The 13,279-nt window shown below is 40.8% G+C and overlaps 1 protein-coding gene across 21 annotated transcripts in view; it reads left to right on the top strand.

Annotated features, from left to right (window-relative positions):
* The first annotated feature begins 1,595 nt into the window (after positions 1-1,595).
* Unc80 (unc-80, NALCN activator) overlaps positions 1,596-13,279 on the top strand; it is a 231,236-nt gene continuing 219,552 nt past the window's right edge. For 7 of the 21 annotated variants that reach the window (XM_011238546.2, XM_017321270.2, XM_017321271.2 and 4 more), the window contains exons 1-4: positions 1,607-2,219; positions 3,145-3,193; positions 5,657-5,813; positions 6,912-7,213. In XM_011238546.2, coding sequence (XP_011236848.1) covers positions 2,128-2,219; positions 3,145-3,193; positions 5,657-5,813; positions 6,912-7,213 — 600 coding nt within the window. In that variant the 5' untranslated portion in view covers positions 1,607-2,127. Of the gene's footprint in view, positions 2,220-3,144; positions 3,194-5,656; positions 5,814-6,911; positions 7,214-13,279 lie in introns of all 21 variants that reach the window. The other 14 variants (XM_011238544.2, XM_011238545.2, XM_017321267.2 and 11 more) reach the window with 6 other exon arrangements.

A 13,279-nucleotide genomic window follows, 5' to 3' on the forward strand; every position in this document is an offset into this window, starting at 1 on the left:
TGAAGAACCCAGAATAACTTGTTAACATCCCCACAGTCACCACCACATACTCAGGCACATGCCCTTCCTTGCATATTCTTTTCTTCTTTTTAAACGAAATCACTATCTATTTAATTGTCAAAACTTGAAGATTTGGTTGGTATTTTCTGATGGCAGAATAGTCAATAGACTATTAGCATCTTGTCATCATTAGAGGCCTTGGCAAAGCTTTTTCTTTCCAAAGGGTATATATCTAGCACACAGTGGGTTAGAGCCCAAACCATCTAGTTCAAACCTTAAGTACTTTGCCTCTGCTGGTCCCCCACCCCCACCCCATACCCACTTGTCTATCACGTCCTATTATGTCTAGCTTGTAATTTTGTATCACGACATTGACTTGGGCTATCAAAGCACACTTTTCTAGTTCCCCTGTTTACCCTTTTCACATCAACCACACAAAAAGGAAAGGACGATTTCATTTCACGATTTCATTTCACTGGCAGGAAGGTTCCTTTCCAACAACCGATACCTGCCTGTATCTTCTTCCTTGTCTGCTCACAACTGAACTTATGCTCATGTTTGCTATAAACTCTTCTCTGCATATGGCTGTCTTCCCTTAAACACTGGGAGCCTTTTGTGAACAGGAATCAACATAAATACAGTTCCTGGCATAAATACACTTAATAAATATCCATCAAACACACTTTATCTGGTTTCTATCTTAGTATGTTTTAAGATCTATATTTTGCTGGGTGTGCATCTCTCCAATCCTGGCACTAGGACAAATGAGATGGGAGGTAGGTGATTGTTTGAGGGAAGCTTGGGCTCCCTAGCAAGACACTATCTAAAGTAAAATACTTATTTTTTAGATCCTTATTTACCTTCAAGAAGGTAAATAAAAAGTTTATTTCTGGGTCCTTAAGATCACTATGTATCATAGTTTTCTCCATGTGGGTTATGCGAGTTGTTAACAGAGGATGTCATGTCCTAGCTCCTAAGATAAAGGCCGAAGATCTGACTTGTCATTTCAAGTTGTACACTCATCTCCGTTTAAATAACATGTTTGCTATGTTTTGTTGTTGTTGTATGTTGTTTGTTTTCTTTTGTTTTGAATGTTTGCAAATAGATAAGTCTACAGCATTGGTTTTGAAGTCGGGCTGCGTCATCCAACCTCACCTCACCCCCACTTGCCTCAATGTTAGATAATACTTGTTAAAGGAATACAGCTATAAATTACGCGGACGTTTATACACGGAAGGAACATGGCAGCAGTGAGAACAAGATCACCAAAGTGCATTTAACGACCTATAAAAATAATGCTTCGTGTGATTCAAACGTTGCCTCCCAGTTTGCAACTAGCGGAAACCCACAGCTGGGTAGTTTGTCCCACCCTGCTTTAGTAAATCAAGCCCGGGAGACTTCTTCGCAGTTATCAGTAAAAACAAATTCTCACATAGGAAAACTTCTCAGTTTCCTCCCACTTGCCAAGCCAGCCTCCTGCCCTGATTTCATTTTCTAGCAATTCCCCCCTGCCTTCTTGCTAAACCCGAGATGGACTGCTGACCTCTTTGCAAGAGGTGCGAATGATGCCAGAGCTCTGCGGCTCTCCAAAGCTCCTCCTCCCCAGAGGTCGACAGTCCTTCCTTCGGACGCAGAGGTTGGGAAGCAGGACAGGGGACACTGCTGGGGTGCACTCCGAGAGGAGCAAGCAGAACCCTGGGTGCCGAAGAGGCCGCGTGGGGGACCGGCGTGCCCGTGCCATGCGGAGCGTGGACTCCCGCGGCCACCCCGCAGCTGCAGCCCCGGCCCCCGGCTCTGCTCCGCGGCTGGGCTGCCCCGCGCGGGCCGCTGTCCACAGTGGGAGGTGCTGAAAGCAGGGCGCGGGGGCGGCGGGCCGGCCGTCTGCTCCGAGCGCCCCCCTCCGCGCCGCGCCGCTCCTCCGGCCCTCCCCTCCTCCATCAGCCATGTTCCGCGCGCGGGGAGGGCTGGGGGAAGGGGCGAGAGCCGGGGGCCGGCGGCGAGGAGAGCCGCCTCTGCCTCGGGGAAGGAGGGGATGAGAGCTGGGGGGAGCAGCGCGACGAGGAGGCGGCGGCGGCCGGCGAGGAACCCGCGCTGGGTTCTGCGGTAGGACTCCCGGGAGCCACCATCATGGTGAAGAGGAAGAGCTCCGAGGGCCAGGAGCAGGACGGCGGCCGCGGCATCCCTCTGCCCATCCAGACCTTCCTGTGGCGGCAAACCAGGTGAGGGGCGCGGGGCAAGAGGTGGCGCTCGGGGGGTCGCCGGGTCGTCGCCACCGCAACCAACCCCGCCACTGAGGCCGTGCCGCAGCCTGCAGCTAGCAACGTCTCTAGGGTGGAAAGACAGCCCTCTGCACCCACTTAAAAGCACGCATGAAAAAATATAGATAGATCTCACTGAAGTTTGACAACAAGCAGATTGTCAGTTTTCTAATAAATATATACATTATTGAGGAGGTAGGGATGGGAGGGCAGAGAGCCTGGGCAGAGGGGGCGGGGAGCTAGGAAGGTAATTGGGACTGAACCAGCTTGCGCCTCCAATTCCCCCTCCATCTCCTGCTGTAATCCTTGCCTGGTGACCTGTTGTTTTCTAGCTTGTTTGGCATGTCTGCTGTGCCCACTTGTTAACCATGTTTGCTTGGATACAGCCAGCCTCGTCTTCATGGTTAAAGCCCCTGGGCAAAATGATTTTTGATAGATTTCTTTCACCTGGCCAGGCCTGACACCCCGGCCAATAAACAGTAAAGGGCTTTCTCGTTATTTTAGAAATTGAGTACATATAAAAATAAGACGCTGGGAATTATGACCCACATCCGAGCTCATTTTTCAGTTTGAAAGATAACTGCATGCACGGGGAATGCACCAATTCTGACCATGGACGATTTAGAATTTTAATAGTTAAGAAAAAAGTCTTCAAAATAAGAGCGGCATGGGAAATTATGAAGAGCAAAGTCTTTTTCGTGTGTGTAATTAATGTGTAATAGCAAATGTTGTCAGCTATCCAATATCTGCTCATCAACAAGCGATACAGAAGCATGAAGTCTGAGTTTCATACCGCCATGCCCTAGTCATTGAAAAATATGTCATAGAGATGCCTTAAAAATAGTTTTGCTCATGTTTATAACAAAAACCTTTACTAATTTTTCAGTGCATTTTTGAGGCCTAAACTGGGGAAGCAATATGAAGCCTCTTGTGTGGTATGTGATTCTCACCATTTAATGATTATTTCCATATTCTCTCTGTATGATAATTTACCCCGAGGAAAGACTGAATCCTATTAACGCCAAAAGTTACTTCAACTGACAAATATCAGTGAGCATTTACCATGTACCAGACATAGTTCCATCCTGTTGGGGTAGGGCAAAGACATAAACAAAGCCCAGAGTTTACACACTAGCAGGAGGCAGAAAGAACACAGACGACTAGATACATAAAATACTTAATAAGATAGATGGTGAGACACACTGTGGAGAAAAGTAACAAAGTATATCAGAAGAGATGTGGTAAGGGGGTTATTTCATAGACAATGATTAGATAAGGCTTAATTGTTAATGTGATGCATGGGCAAAGACACAAGGTGTACAGGAAGACATCCCATATTGAGAGGAGAGCCAAGGAAACCACAAAGGACCTTAGCATCAAATGTGAATAAGTGTGAATCAAGTGTGAATAAGCCAGTGTAATGGGAGTTATTGATGGAGCAGTAGAAGAGAAGGTGGAGAGAGAAGAACTAGGCTCAGGAGGGCCTTTTAGGGAAGATTAAAAATCAAATAGTTAGTCAACAAAACAGGGACAATTATGTGCTGGTTATTCATGCAGTGAATGACTGTGGAGTACTTAAATAACTTAATAACCAATTCTGTACTCTTATGTCTTTCATACATTCTGCAGTTCTGAAAGTTGAAAGTGAATGATCTAAATCTTTATGAAAATAACGCTATCGGTATTAATACAGAGTGAAGTGAACTCGTCCTGAGGTTGGAAAGGAATCCCATAGCCATATAAGATCTATTTTGCAAACTGAGAAAATAAGACATGAAATCATGACGCAAGAGTGAAATGGATTTTAACAGACCCACAGATGGCTTTGGATCCTATTTAGTATAGTGGGAAAGTGTAAAGCTGTCCATTTCTAAGCTGCCAAACGTATTTGTAAGAAGCTGTGTGGATGATACTCTAGTATGGACTTCTGAAGTATCAGATCTACAAACCATGGTACAAATCAACTGGAGAGTTAAGCACATGTGCACACATGCACAGGAACATGGAGGCATTGGCTTTATTGAGCTGTCACAAGGATACTCTCAAACATGTCTTTCTTGTCAGTATTGTCAGTGGAATTTCTTGTGTCGGAGTTATTACAATAACTTAACACCTTAAGCCCGTCCTTAAAGCATGCTGATACTTACTCAGCTTAAAATAGCCAAGACTTTTCTCTGTTCATGGTAAAGAGCTATCTGATGTTTTTAAAGTGCTCACAAAATACCAAGTAGCTATGTTTCACACATGGATAAGCAGATAAATAGGGGATGGGGAAAATTGATATCAATAAAGGACAGAACTCTGGAGTTTCTTAAGCTATTAAAGGTTACATTAGCAACATGTAAGAAGAAATTGCACTAACTACCCAGTTCCTTGAGATTATGAGATTGAGCAATTCATCCTCTTTGACATATCTGTGTACCTATCAATTTATAAAACTTAGGATTTTGTTGTTGTTGTTGTTGTTGTTTTGCTTTTTCTTTTTAAGTAAGAAAAGAAATAGTTCTCTTAGATAATGCCTGTAACAATTCAAGTTTGCCAAATAGCTTAATAGTTACGAGTACCTTAGAATATGCAGGGTTTATGGTAGAGCCCTCTACAAGACGATTGCACACGTGTCATATGTATTGACTTTGTTCTAATAGCTGGTCAGTACTGAAAAACAAAACAAAGCAAAACGTGTATAGGTCAAACTGTTTCTTGGAGTTTTCTTTACTCTTGACAAGGACGGAGAGTTTTTTGAAACCCAAGGCAAAGGTGGCTCACTTGGGGCTGTTTCCCTCCTCTCTCTTCCTGGTTTAGTTAAGAAATTCCTTTAATGTATCATTGCTTTGAAGATAAAATGAGTCTGTGGCCCCAAATCAGATTTCCTGAACTAGTCTCCTATCACAGTTCACACCTGTTGAGTACACTGACATAAATTCCTTTTCTCAAGATACTTTCATGAAACACATTTTGATTTGGTCTAGAGCTGTGGGAGCTGCTTTGAATATGGAAGCAACATTTCAATAGCATATATTATAAATATAATACTATATTATAAATATTATAAGTTTACATATGCATGCTTATGTATATATAATGTAGTATATGAAATAAATATTATATTGTAAATAAATATAAGATATAATATATCTTGATAACAAATGGGTTGCTATGTGAAGAAGTATATTTTAACAGATATAAAAATAGAGATCATTTTAAGCCTACAAATTGACAACTGACAATGATTTATGGTTGACTCACTGCAGGTCAGTGTATGTCTGGCAATAGTAGGAGTGTTCCTTAAAAACTGAGTTCTATAATTATCTTTTGGTGTATGCAGTGTTTTAGCATTGCTGTTTTAAATAGTCTCCAATTCTTTATTTTGTATGCTTTTTAAAAACTGAAATCTGCAGTCCTTTGAACGAGTGTTGGTGGAAAACAAGCTGCATGGCCTGTCCCCGGCCCTCTCTGAAGCAATCCAGAGCATTTCCAGATGGGAGCTAGTGCAGGCTGCCCTCCCTCATGTTCTCCACTGCACTGCAACTCTGCTATCAAACAGGAACAAACTAGGTGGGCACTCTACATTGCTGAATTATGTTGTCCTTTATGTGTAATGTGTACAAGAACACGTGCTACATAGATACTACCATCTGGGCACTGTGCATGCATTATCTCATAGAATCATAGAATTTCCTTCTTAATAGTATCATCGTTGCCATTTATAAAAGGGAACAGGCTTCTTTGTTTTTAGCTTTGTATATGTGATTGTACTCTCCACAGAGATGTTAAAATAACACCAGGAACATCAGGTTGGCTAAATATTCTGACCTAGTCTGTGATTTACTGTTTATTTCCATTTTTAATGCAACTGTGTTCATGACTTGACATATACTTCTAAGGCAGTGGTTTTCAACCTTCCTAAGGCTATTACCCCTTAAAACAGTTCCTCTTGTTGTAGTGACCCCAACCATTAAAATTATTGTTGTTGTTGTTGTTGTTACTTTGTAATTGTAATTTTGCTGTTATTATGAGTTATGATGTAAATATTTTTGGAGATAAGAGATTTGTCAAGTAGGTTGCAGCACAGAAGTTGAAAACCACTGTCATAAGGCATTTCCTTGATTTCACTGCTCTTTTGGGGTCTCTCTCTCTCTCTCTCTCTCTCTCTCTCTCTCTCTCTCTCTCCCTCTCCCTCTCTCTCTCTCACAGAGAAAGAGAGAGAAAGAGAGAGAGTAGATGATTATCTTCCAAATTGCTTTTCTCATCTAGTGATATGTGCTAGCCAACTCTCCTACATTAGAGGACTCACTTTTCATCTCATTCTCTCTGTATGTTTGTGTGTCTACTTTGATGTTACAAGGACCTTTCCAGGTCAGGTCTAAAATAGAATAGTTTTTATCTTTGCCTTCTATGCTTTTCACCATGATAAGACAGGCCATTTGGGAAAAACGTTTGTAAATCTGATAAAATATGGCAGCATGCTGTTCTGCAGAGATCTTAGCCAGGAAGAAAGAGCCCCAAATGGCAATAAGCCTTATAAATACCAGTTGCTTGAAGCTTGGAAGAATGCTAGAGAGAATAGATGAAACATTCTTCCAGACCAGAGTCATATCCACTATTCTGGGCACATAATTTACCTTTACCTGTTTGTGTGGTTGTCCCGTGCAGGCCATCAAGATAAGTTGGGTGTTGCTGAGACAAAACTCCTTCATACCCTGCACTGGATGCTTCTTGAGGCCCCACAGGACTGCAACAATGATCAGTTTGGAGGTACAGACCGAGGTTCCAGCTGGGGTGGCAGCAGCAGTGCTTTCATCCACCAGATTGAAAACCAGGGTTCTCCCGGGCAGCCTTGCCGAAGCAGCTCCCATGATGAGGAAGAGAACAACCGAAGGAAGACCTTCCAGAACTCCATGGCTACCGTGGAGCTCTTTGTGTTTCTGTTTGCTCCTTTGGTGCACAGGATAAAGGTAAGGAGGAAGTTAAAGTTACCCGTGGGATGCGATAGAAATGACTGAGAGTGAGCATCAAGGATAATTCCGTGTTTGTATGCCTATGTCTTTGAATGATCTTGCAACAGCATGGCAACTTTTACTTCTACCTTAACCACCGAATATTGCTTAAGAGACGCAAGCCTTCACATATACTTTATCTACTCAAAAATCGTCAGTGTGTTTATATATACTGGAAGACGGAGCTTCCCAAATTAAACATGTTAATTTACATTCACCATGCTGCATGGCTTAAATTCTTTTCTTGGTTTATCAGCTTTGTCTCTTCTGGCCACCTCAGGGTGAAGCTCTGGGAGTGACGGGAGCCATTCCATGACAGTGCTCTTGCTACTTGTTCTGCATGCCTTTCCCTCCTTTCTTCCTCTCATGGCCCTTTAAATTCGACTTCAGTGTCACCATTTCTGAGAAGCTTTTTCTGGGACCTTCTCCATGTAGATAAAGTCGCCAGCTTCTCTCTATTCCCATAGACTTTTGCAACTACCTGCAATAATATAATACAGTTTCTGGAGCAGAAGCTCCAATTTTTACATGCTAAGACCTTTGACAGTGATATAAAGTAATTGAAATTTTATTTTCAAATATTTTAAATGCATACAGTAGAAAACAAGGGTTGTATAGCAAGAATGGTAACTTTCTAGATGTATGAGCCTGGTTATAGCATTTTTTTCCTCATATTTCATTTGCATAAAATCATAGGTACTTCTAACACTGTTAAATATATACAAAAGCATACATATTGAATTCCATTTCAGTACCAAAATAAGAGATAAGCTGTTCATATGCTTAGCTGTTCTTCATCATTCTAACCCTAATGAATAGCTATGCTAGTAAGCAATGAATATACAAAGGTGGATGGGACCATTGACAATTACTGTGACACACTGAATCACTATCAACTTCAGGTTTCTTTAAAAACCAAAAGTTTATTGTTGAACTCACTACTATTTTTTTAACCTGACCAATCAAATTGTTTTAAAAGCTTTAGCTTTCTACTACTAAAAGTCATTTATAAGAGTTGTTGAAGGGAAAGCATGTCTTTTTTTTTAACCTTTGCAAATCACTTTCTTTTTCTTTATTTATTAGGTATTTTCTTCATTTACATTTCCAATGTTATCCCAAAAGTCCCCCATACCCTCCACCCTACTCCCCTACCCACCCACTCCCACTTCTTGGCCCTGGGGTACCCCTGTACTGGGGCATATAAAGTTTGCAAGTCCAACGGGCCTCTCTTTCCAGTGATGGACGACTAGGCCATCTTTTGATACATATGAAGCTAGAGAAACGAGCTCCGGGGGGTCCTGGTTAGTTCATATTGTTGTTCCACCTATAGGGTTGCAGTTCCCTTTATCACCTTGGGTACTTTCTCTAGCTCCTCCATTGGGGGCCCTGTGATCCATCCAATAGCTGACTGTGAGCATCCACTTCTGTGTTTGCTAGGCCCGGGCATAGTCTCACAAGAGACAGCTATATCTGGGTCCTTTCAGCAAAATCTTGCTAGTGTATGCAATGGTGTCAGCGTTTGGAGGCTGATTATGGGATGGATCCCCGGGTACAGCAGTCTCTAGATGGTCCATCCTTTCCTCTCAGCTTCAAACTGTGTCTCTGTAACTCCTTCCATGGGTGTTTTTGCTTTATATAACCTGTCAGTCCTGACCCCTGCTCACCTCTTCAGCCTCAATTTCCCTCTGTTCACTAACCTTCAGGATTTCTGAAGGTTATGAGATGGCTGTGGGGGTTTTGTTTGTTTGTTTGTTTGATGTTTTGGATCATCTTCTGGTAACATCTTGGGTGTTACCAGATCCTAGTACATCCTCAAACGCCATAAACTCATTCTTACATTCAGTTCTCTGAACTATTCTCCTTTTTTCCTTGTACACAGGGAATTGTTATACTTGCTTTAAAACATCTTTAATGGCTACTGCTGTCACTTGAACAGAGATTCCCAATGAAGGGCTGCTGGGCTGCTGTTTTTCTAGGATACAACTAGATTTCTAGTGTCCACATGGATGCATGGTTCTCAATACATGTTTGTTTGTTTGTTTGTTTGTTTTTTAACTATCTCACTGAGAACACCCATCATGTTACCAGAAACTTATCCAAAACAACAAACAAACAAACACTCCACAGCCATTGTGTGCAGATACATGGTCCTTAAGGATGAAGAGGACAAGGGAAATAGACCCTTTAAAAAAGCCCATAGAAATGTCCAAGTGCCAATAAATAACATATGAATTGGAGAAAAAGGTGTGTCCACAATGGCTGTAGTGTTATTTGAAAGACATGCCTGGGAGTTCAAGTCTTGAAAACAAATGACATTACATTATGAATTCAGTGCCTGGCAATGCCTGCCATATGACACTCAGTAATTCACTTTTAAGTCTATGTTTTATCAAGTATAAGTTGTACATAAAAACAAATATGAGAGCATTCTGAGGATAAACAACATACAGTATTCTATCTAAAACATAGAAAGCCATTAACAAGGCTTTGTTGTTCGACTGTAAGTATTTTATTGTAACTGGTATTTTGTATTAATGGAAGAGAGTATTAAGTGCTTTTTAAGTAGATACTGACAGAATAGGAAGGCCCCCTGAAAACCTTCCAAATTTTCGCAAGAGCCAAAGAATGGAGCACTTACTAAGGGATCAGTATATAAGGACAGTATGGAGTAACAGAACCATTGTAAGTAACTATTAGTTATATTGCTAGAATAATTGATGTATATCATTTTTATTGTTGTTTTCTAGAGAACATAAAAATACAATTATTAAGTCAAAAAATATGCCTACAAGGCTTTCTGTGTTTGAGAGTAATTTTTTTTCTAAGTCACTGGAAAAAATAGATTAGTATTTCTTGGTGTTGACATTGTTGACATTGGGTCACAATAATCCTGTTTCTTGATACTACCCCATAAATTGCAGAATGCTTAATACTGACCTGCTAAGTGTCGGTTATTCCCTCCCTCCCTGAATTGTGACAATAATTCCAGAGGTCACCAAATGTCCCCAGTTCTATGGGTGGTAGGAAATTGGTCTTGACTGAGACGAACACCCTAGACCTCTCATTTGCCTACTAGCTATAGGGCTGTGTTGAGGTCTATTTTCTCCCATATCCTTCCTGACCATTCTGGCAGTTAGCAGAACTATTTAGCCATTTATTATTCAAACTCCAGCCCAGAACAAGATAAAAGGCTATCTCTTCACTCCGTCTCCATGAGCTGTAAACGTGTGGCTGTGGTTATTTGGTTGTTTGGTTGTTTGGTTGTTTGGTTGGTTGGCTCTTGGGTTTTAGTTTTTGTGTTGTGCTTTGTTTTGCTTTTCCCATGGCCTTCCTGATGCAGGTCCTGCTTCCTGGAATGCTTGTAGTCTACCCCTCTGCCTAGAAAACAGTCCATCATCTAGCATCAGAATCAATCTTTACTCTTCTCTATTTCATTAATACTGTAGGGGCAGATATAGTGTTGTAATTAGCTCGTTTACTGTCATCTCTTTCTAAGTTGTTCTCTTACTCGTTTGTGAATGGTTTGAAGGTATAAATGATAGGTGCACCTATGAAAACTAACATAGCATATGTGTTTAGAAGATAGTATATATTGAATGAATTCACAAATTATCATTACTCATTTTTTAGACACAGTCACTGTCTACTTTTCTATTCCTTTAATTTATGATTTGCACAAATATTTCACCTAAAATCATTAATCTAAAATTTCTGGCAAATATATCTGAATTTTATACTAAATTTAGTAAGTGAAAACAAAATTCATTTTTTAAACTATAAAGTCTTTTATTAACCCTTATTTTTGAAGGAATATTTCTTGGGTGCTTACTATATATAAGGCACTATTTAAAGTCTTGGAGAAATAGTGGAAGATAAATCTAATTACAAGGCTTCAAATGCATTTGAACAAAACCCATGTGTAGAGTACAATTTCTATTTTATTTTATTTATTTATTTATTTATTTATTTATTTATTTATTTATTGGTTTTTCGAGACAGGGTTTCTCTGTATAGCCCTGACTGTCCTGGAATTTACTTTGTAGACCAGGCTGGCCTCGAACTCAGAAATCCACCTGCCTCTGCCTCCAAAGTGCTGGGATTAAAAGCATGTGCCACCACCGCCCAGCAGTAGAAAAAAATTTTTTTAAATGCTACTTGCTGACTTAATACAGGTGCTTAATAATATCACAGGAATGAGATCTCAGTGGAATAGACAAAAAAAAACACTCAAAATTTGGAGAGTCAGATTCTGTCCATGTTTAATCTGTTTTCCACTCACAGGAACCCCTAAATCTTCCTTCTCCTCCACTATTTAAATGATCTTTCAAAAGTTTTCTCCAGAAACCAAGTTTCTGGTTGTGTGTGTGCATTCATAGCACACATGAAACACCCGGGAGAGGGAGATTAAGGTGGCAGAGTCTTTACATTCCAACAACTTAAGAATACTTTGAAAGTAACCCACTAACATAAGAGGAAGATACAAGTATGGCAGGTATTAAAAAATGAAGAGTGAATTGGAATAGAAATACATCCACTTAACCCATGGAAACACATGGGTGTTCAGGAGGAAGTCCTCCGAGGAAGGTCTAGCTTATCTTCAGAAATTATCAATTTATTCAGTTGAATATGTAACAAATACAACAACATGGTGGCAGTACCTGTCTGCTGAAGGCTGGGTGTCACACTCAGATGCTGGATGTTAAAGATTAGGATTTTAGCAGAAGACTTGAGTATTTCCTGGTGCCATTTCCACTAGAATCTTTAAGTTGCTTTCTCCTCCCACCTCATCCTCTTCCCCTTCCTCATTCCTACTAGTGTTATAATTTGGGCGTTTTGAGACTCATGATGTAAGTAAATGAAACTGGCTTTGATTGCCTAGGTAACCATGCATGACCTTGAAATTCTCATTTTCTTGCCTTTACTTCTTAGCCTGCTAGGGATGACTGCAGTTGTGGGCCATTATTGTGGCTCCCTCTAGGATTTTGTTCATGTTCAGATTATGTATAAGAAATATGGAAAAGGATGCTAGTTGGAACTAAGACATCATTAAAACTGGGTCAACCCAGGTTTGGCTCGTTGTATTTCTGAAGATACATCTGGAAGACTTTATTTAATGCTGATTCTCTTTGTGCTAGATGCTGTGTCTACCATCCATTTCAAGGGACAGCAGCCATCAGATCTTTCTAGTTTCTCTCGCTCTCTTTTTTGGTGTTGTTGTTTTTGTTTGTTTGTTTGTTTTGTTTTTGTTTTGTTTTGTTTTTGAGACAAAGTTCCTCTGTGTAGCCCTGGCTGTCCTGGAACTCACTTTGGAGACCAGGCTGGCCTCGAACTCAGAATTCTGCCTGCCTCTGCCTACTGAGTGCTGAGATCAAAGGTGTGTGCCACCACGCCCAGCTTTCTAGTTGCTCTCTTAAGTATCTGTTATGTAATGCCAAGTGGTAGCTCAACCACAGCAGCCCTGCTCTCAAAATCTCACCACCTCCATTTCAATCAGCTCATCTTTATAAATGGCAGAACCCAAAGTCCCAATTGCCCTCATTTCTCATACTCTATCACCAATCAATTAGTAAGTTCTGTTACTGTGTCACCAAAATGTACTCAGAATTATAATTTTTCTATATGCTAGCATTCCAATCTAATCATGTCTCATATAAGTGATAGCAATGGCCCTATAAATTGTCTCTTATTTCAAAACTTCCCCTTTCAGACTATTGTTAATGACTTGATTGAACTTATTACGCATATGTCCTCTGCGACGCAAACATTCTGGTGCTTCCTCTCTTCCCCAGGTCCTGCTGAAGCCTCTGTCCTATCAGTTGACACCTCTCTCATGCTTGATGGCTTTCTCACTTGTTTATTTTTCCATTCTTCTCTCAGTCTCTTTATTCTAGGCATGTAGTTCATTACTTTTTTTCTTTTCCAATTTTTATTAGCAATTTTCGTCGTTTACATTTCAAATGCTATCCCAAAAGTCCCCTATAACCTCCCCCCACCCTGCTCCCCTACCCACTTACTCCCACTTCT

The sequence above is a fragment of the Mus musculus genome, chromosome 1 (genome assembly GCF_000001635.26).
Source record: "Mus musculus strain C57BL/6J chromosome 1, GRCm38.p6 C57BL/6J".
NCBI classification, from domain to species: domain Eukaryota; kingdom Metazoa; phylum Chordata; class Mammalia; order Rodentia; family Muridae; genus Mus; species Mus musculus.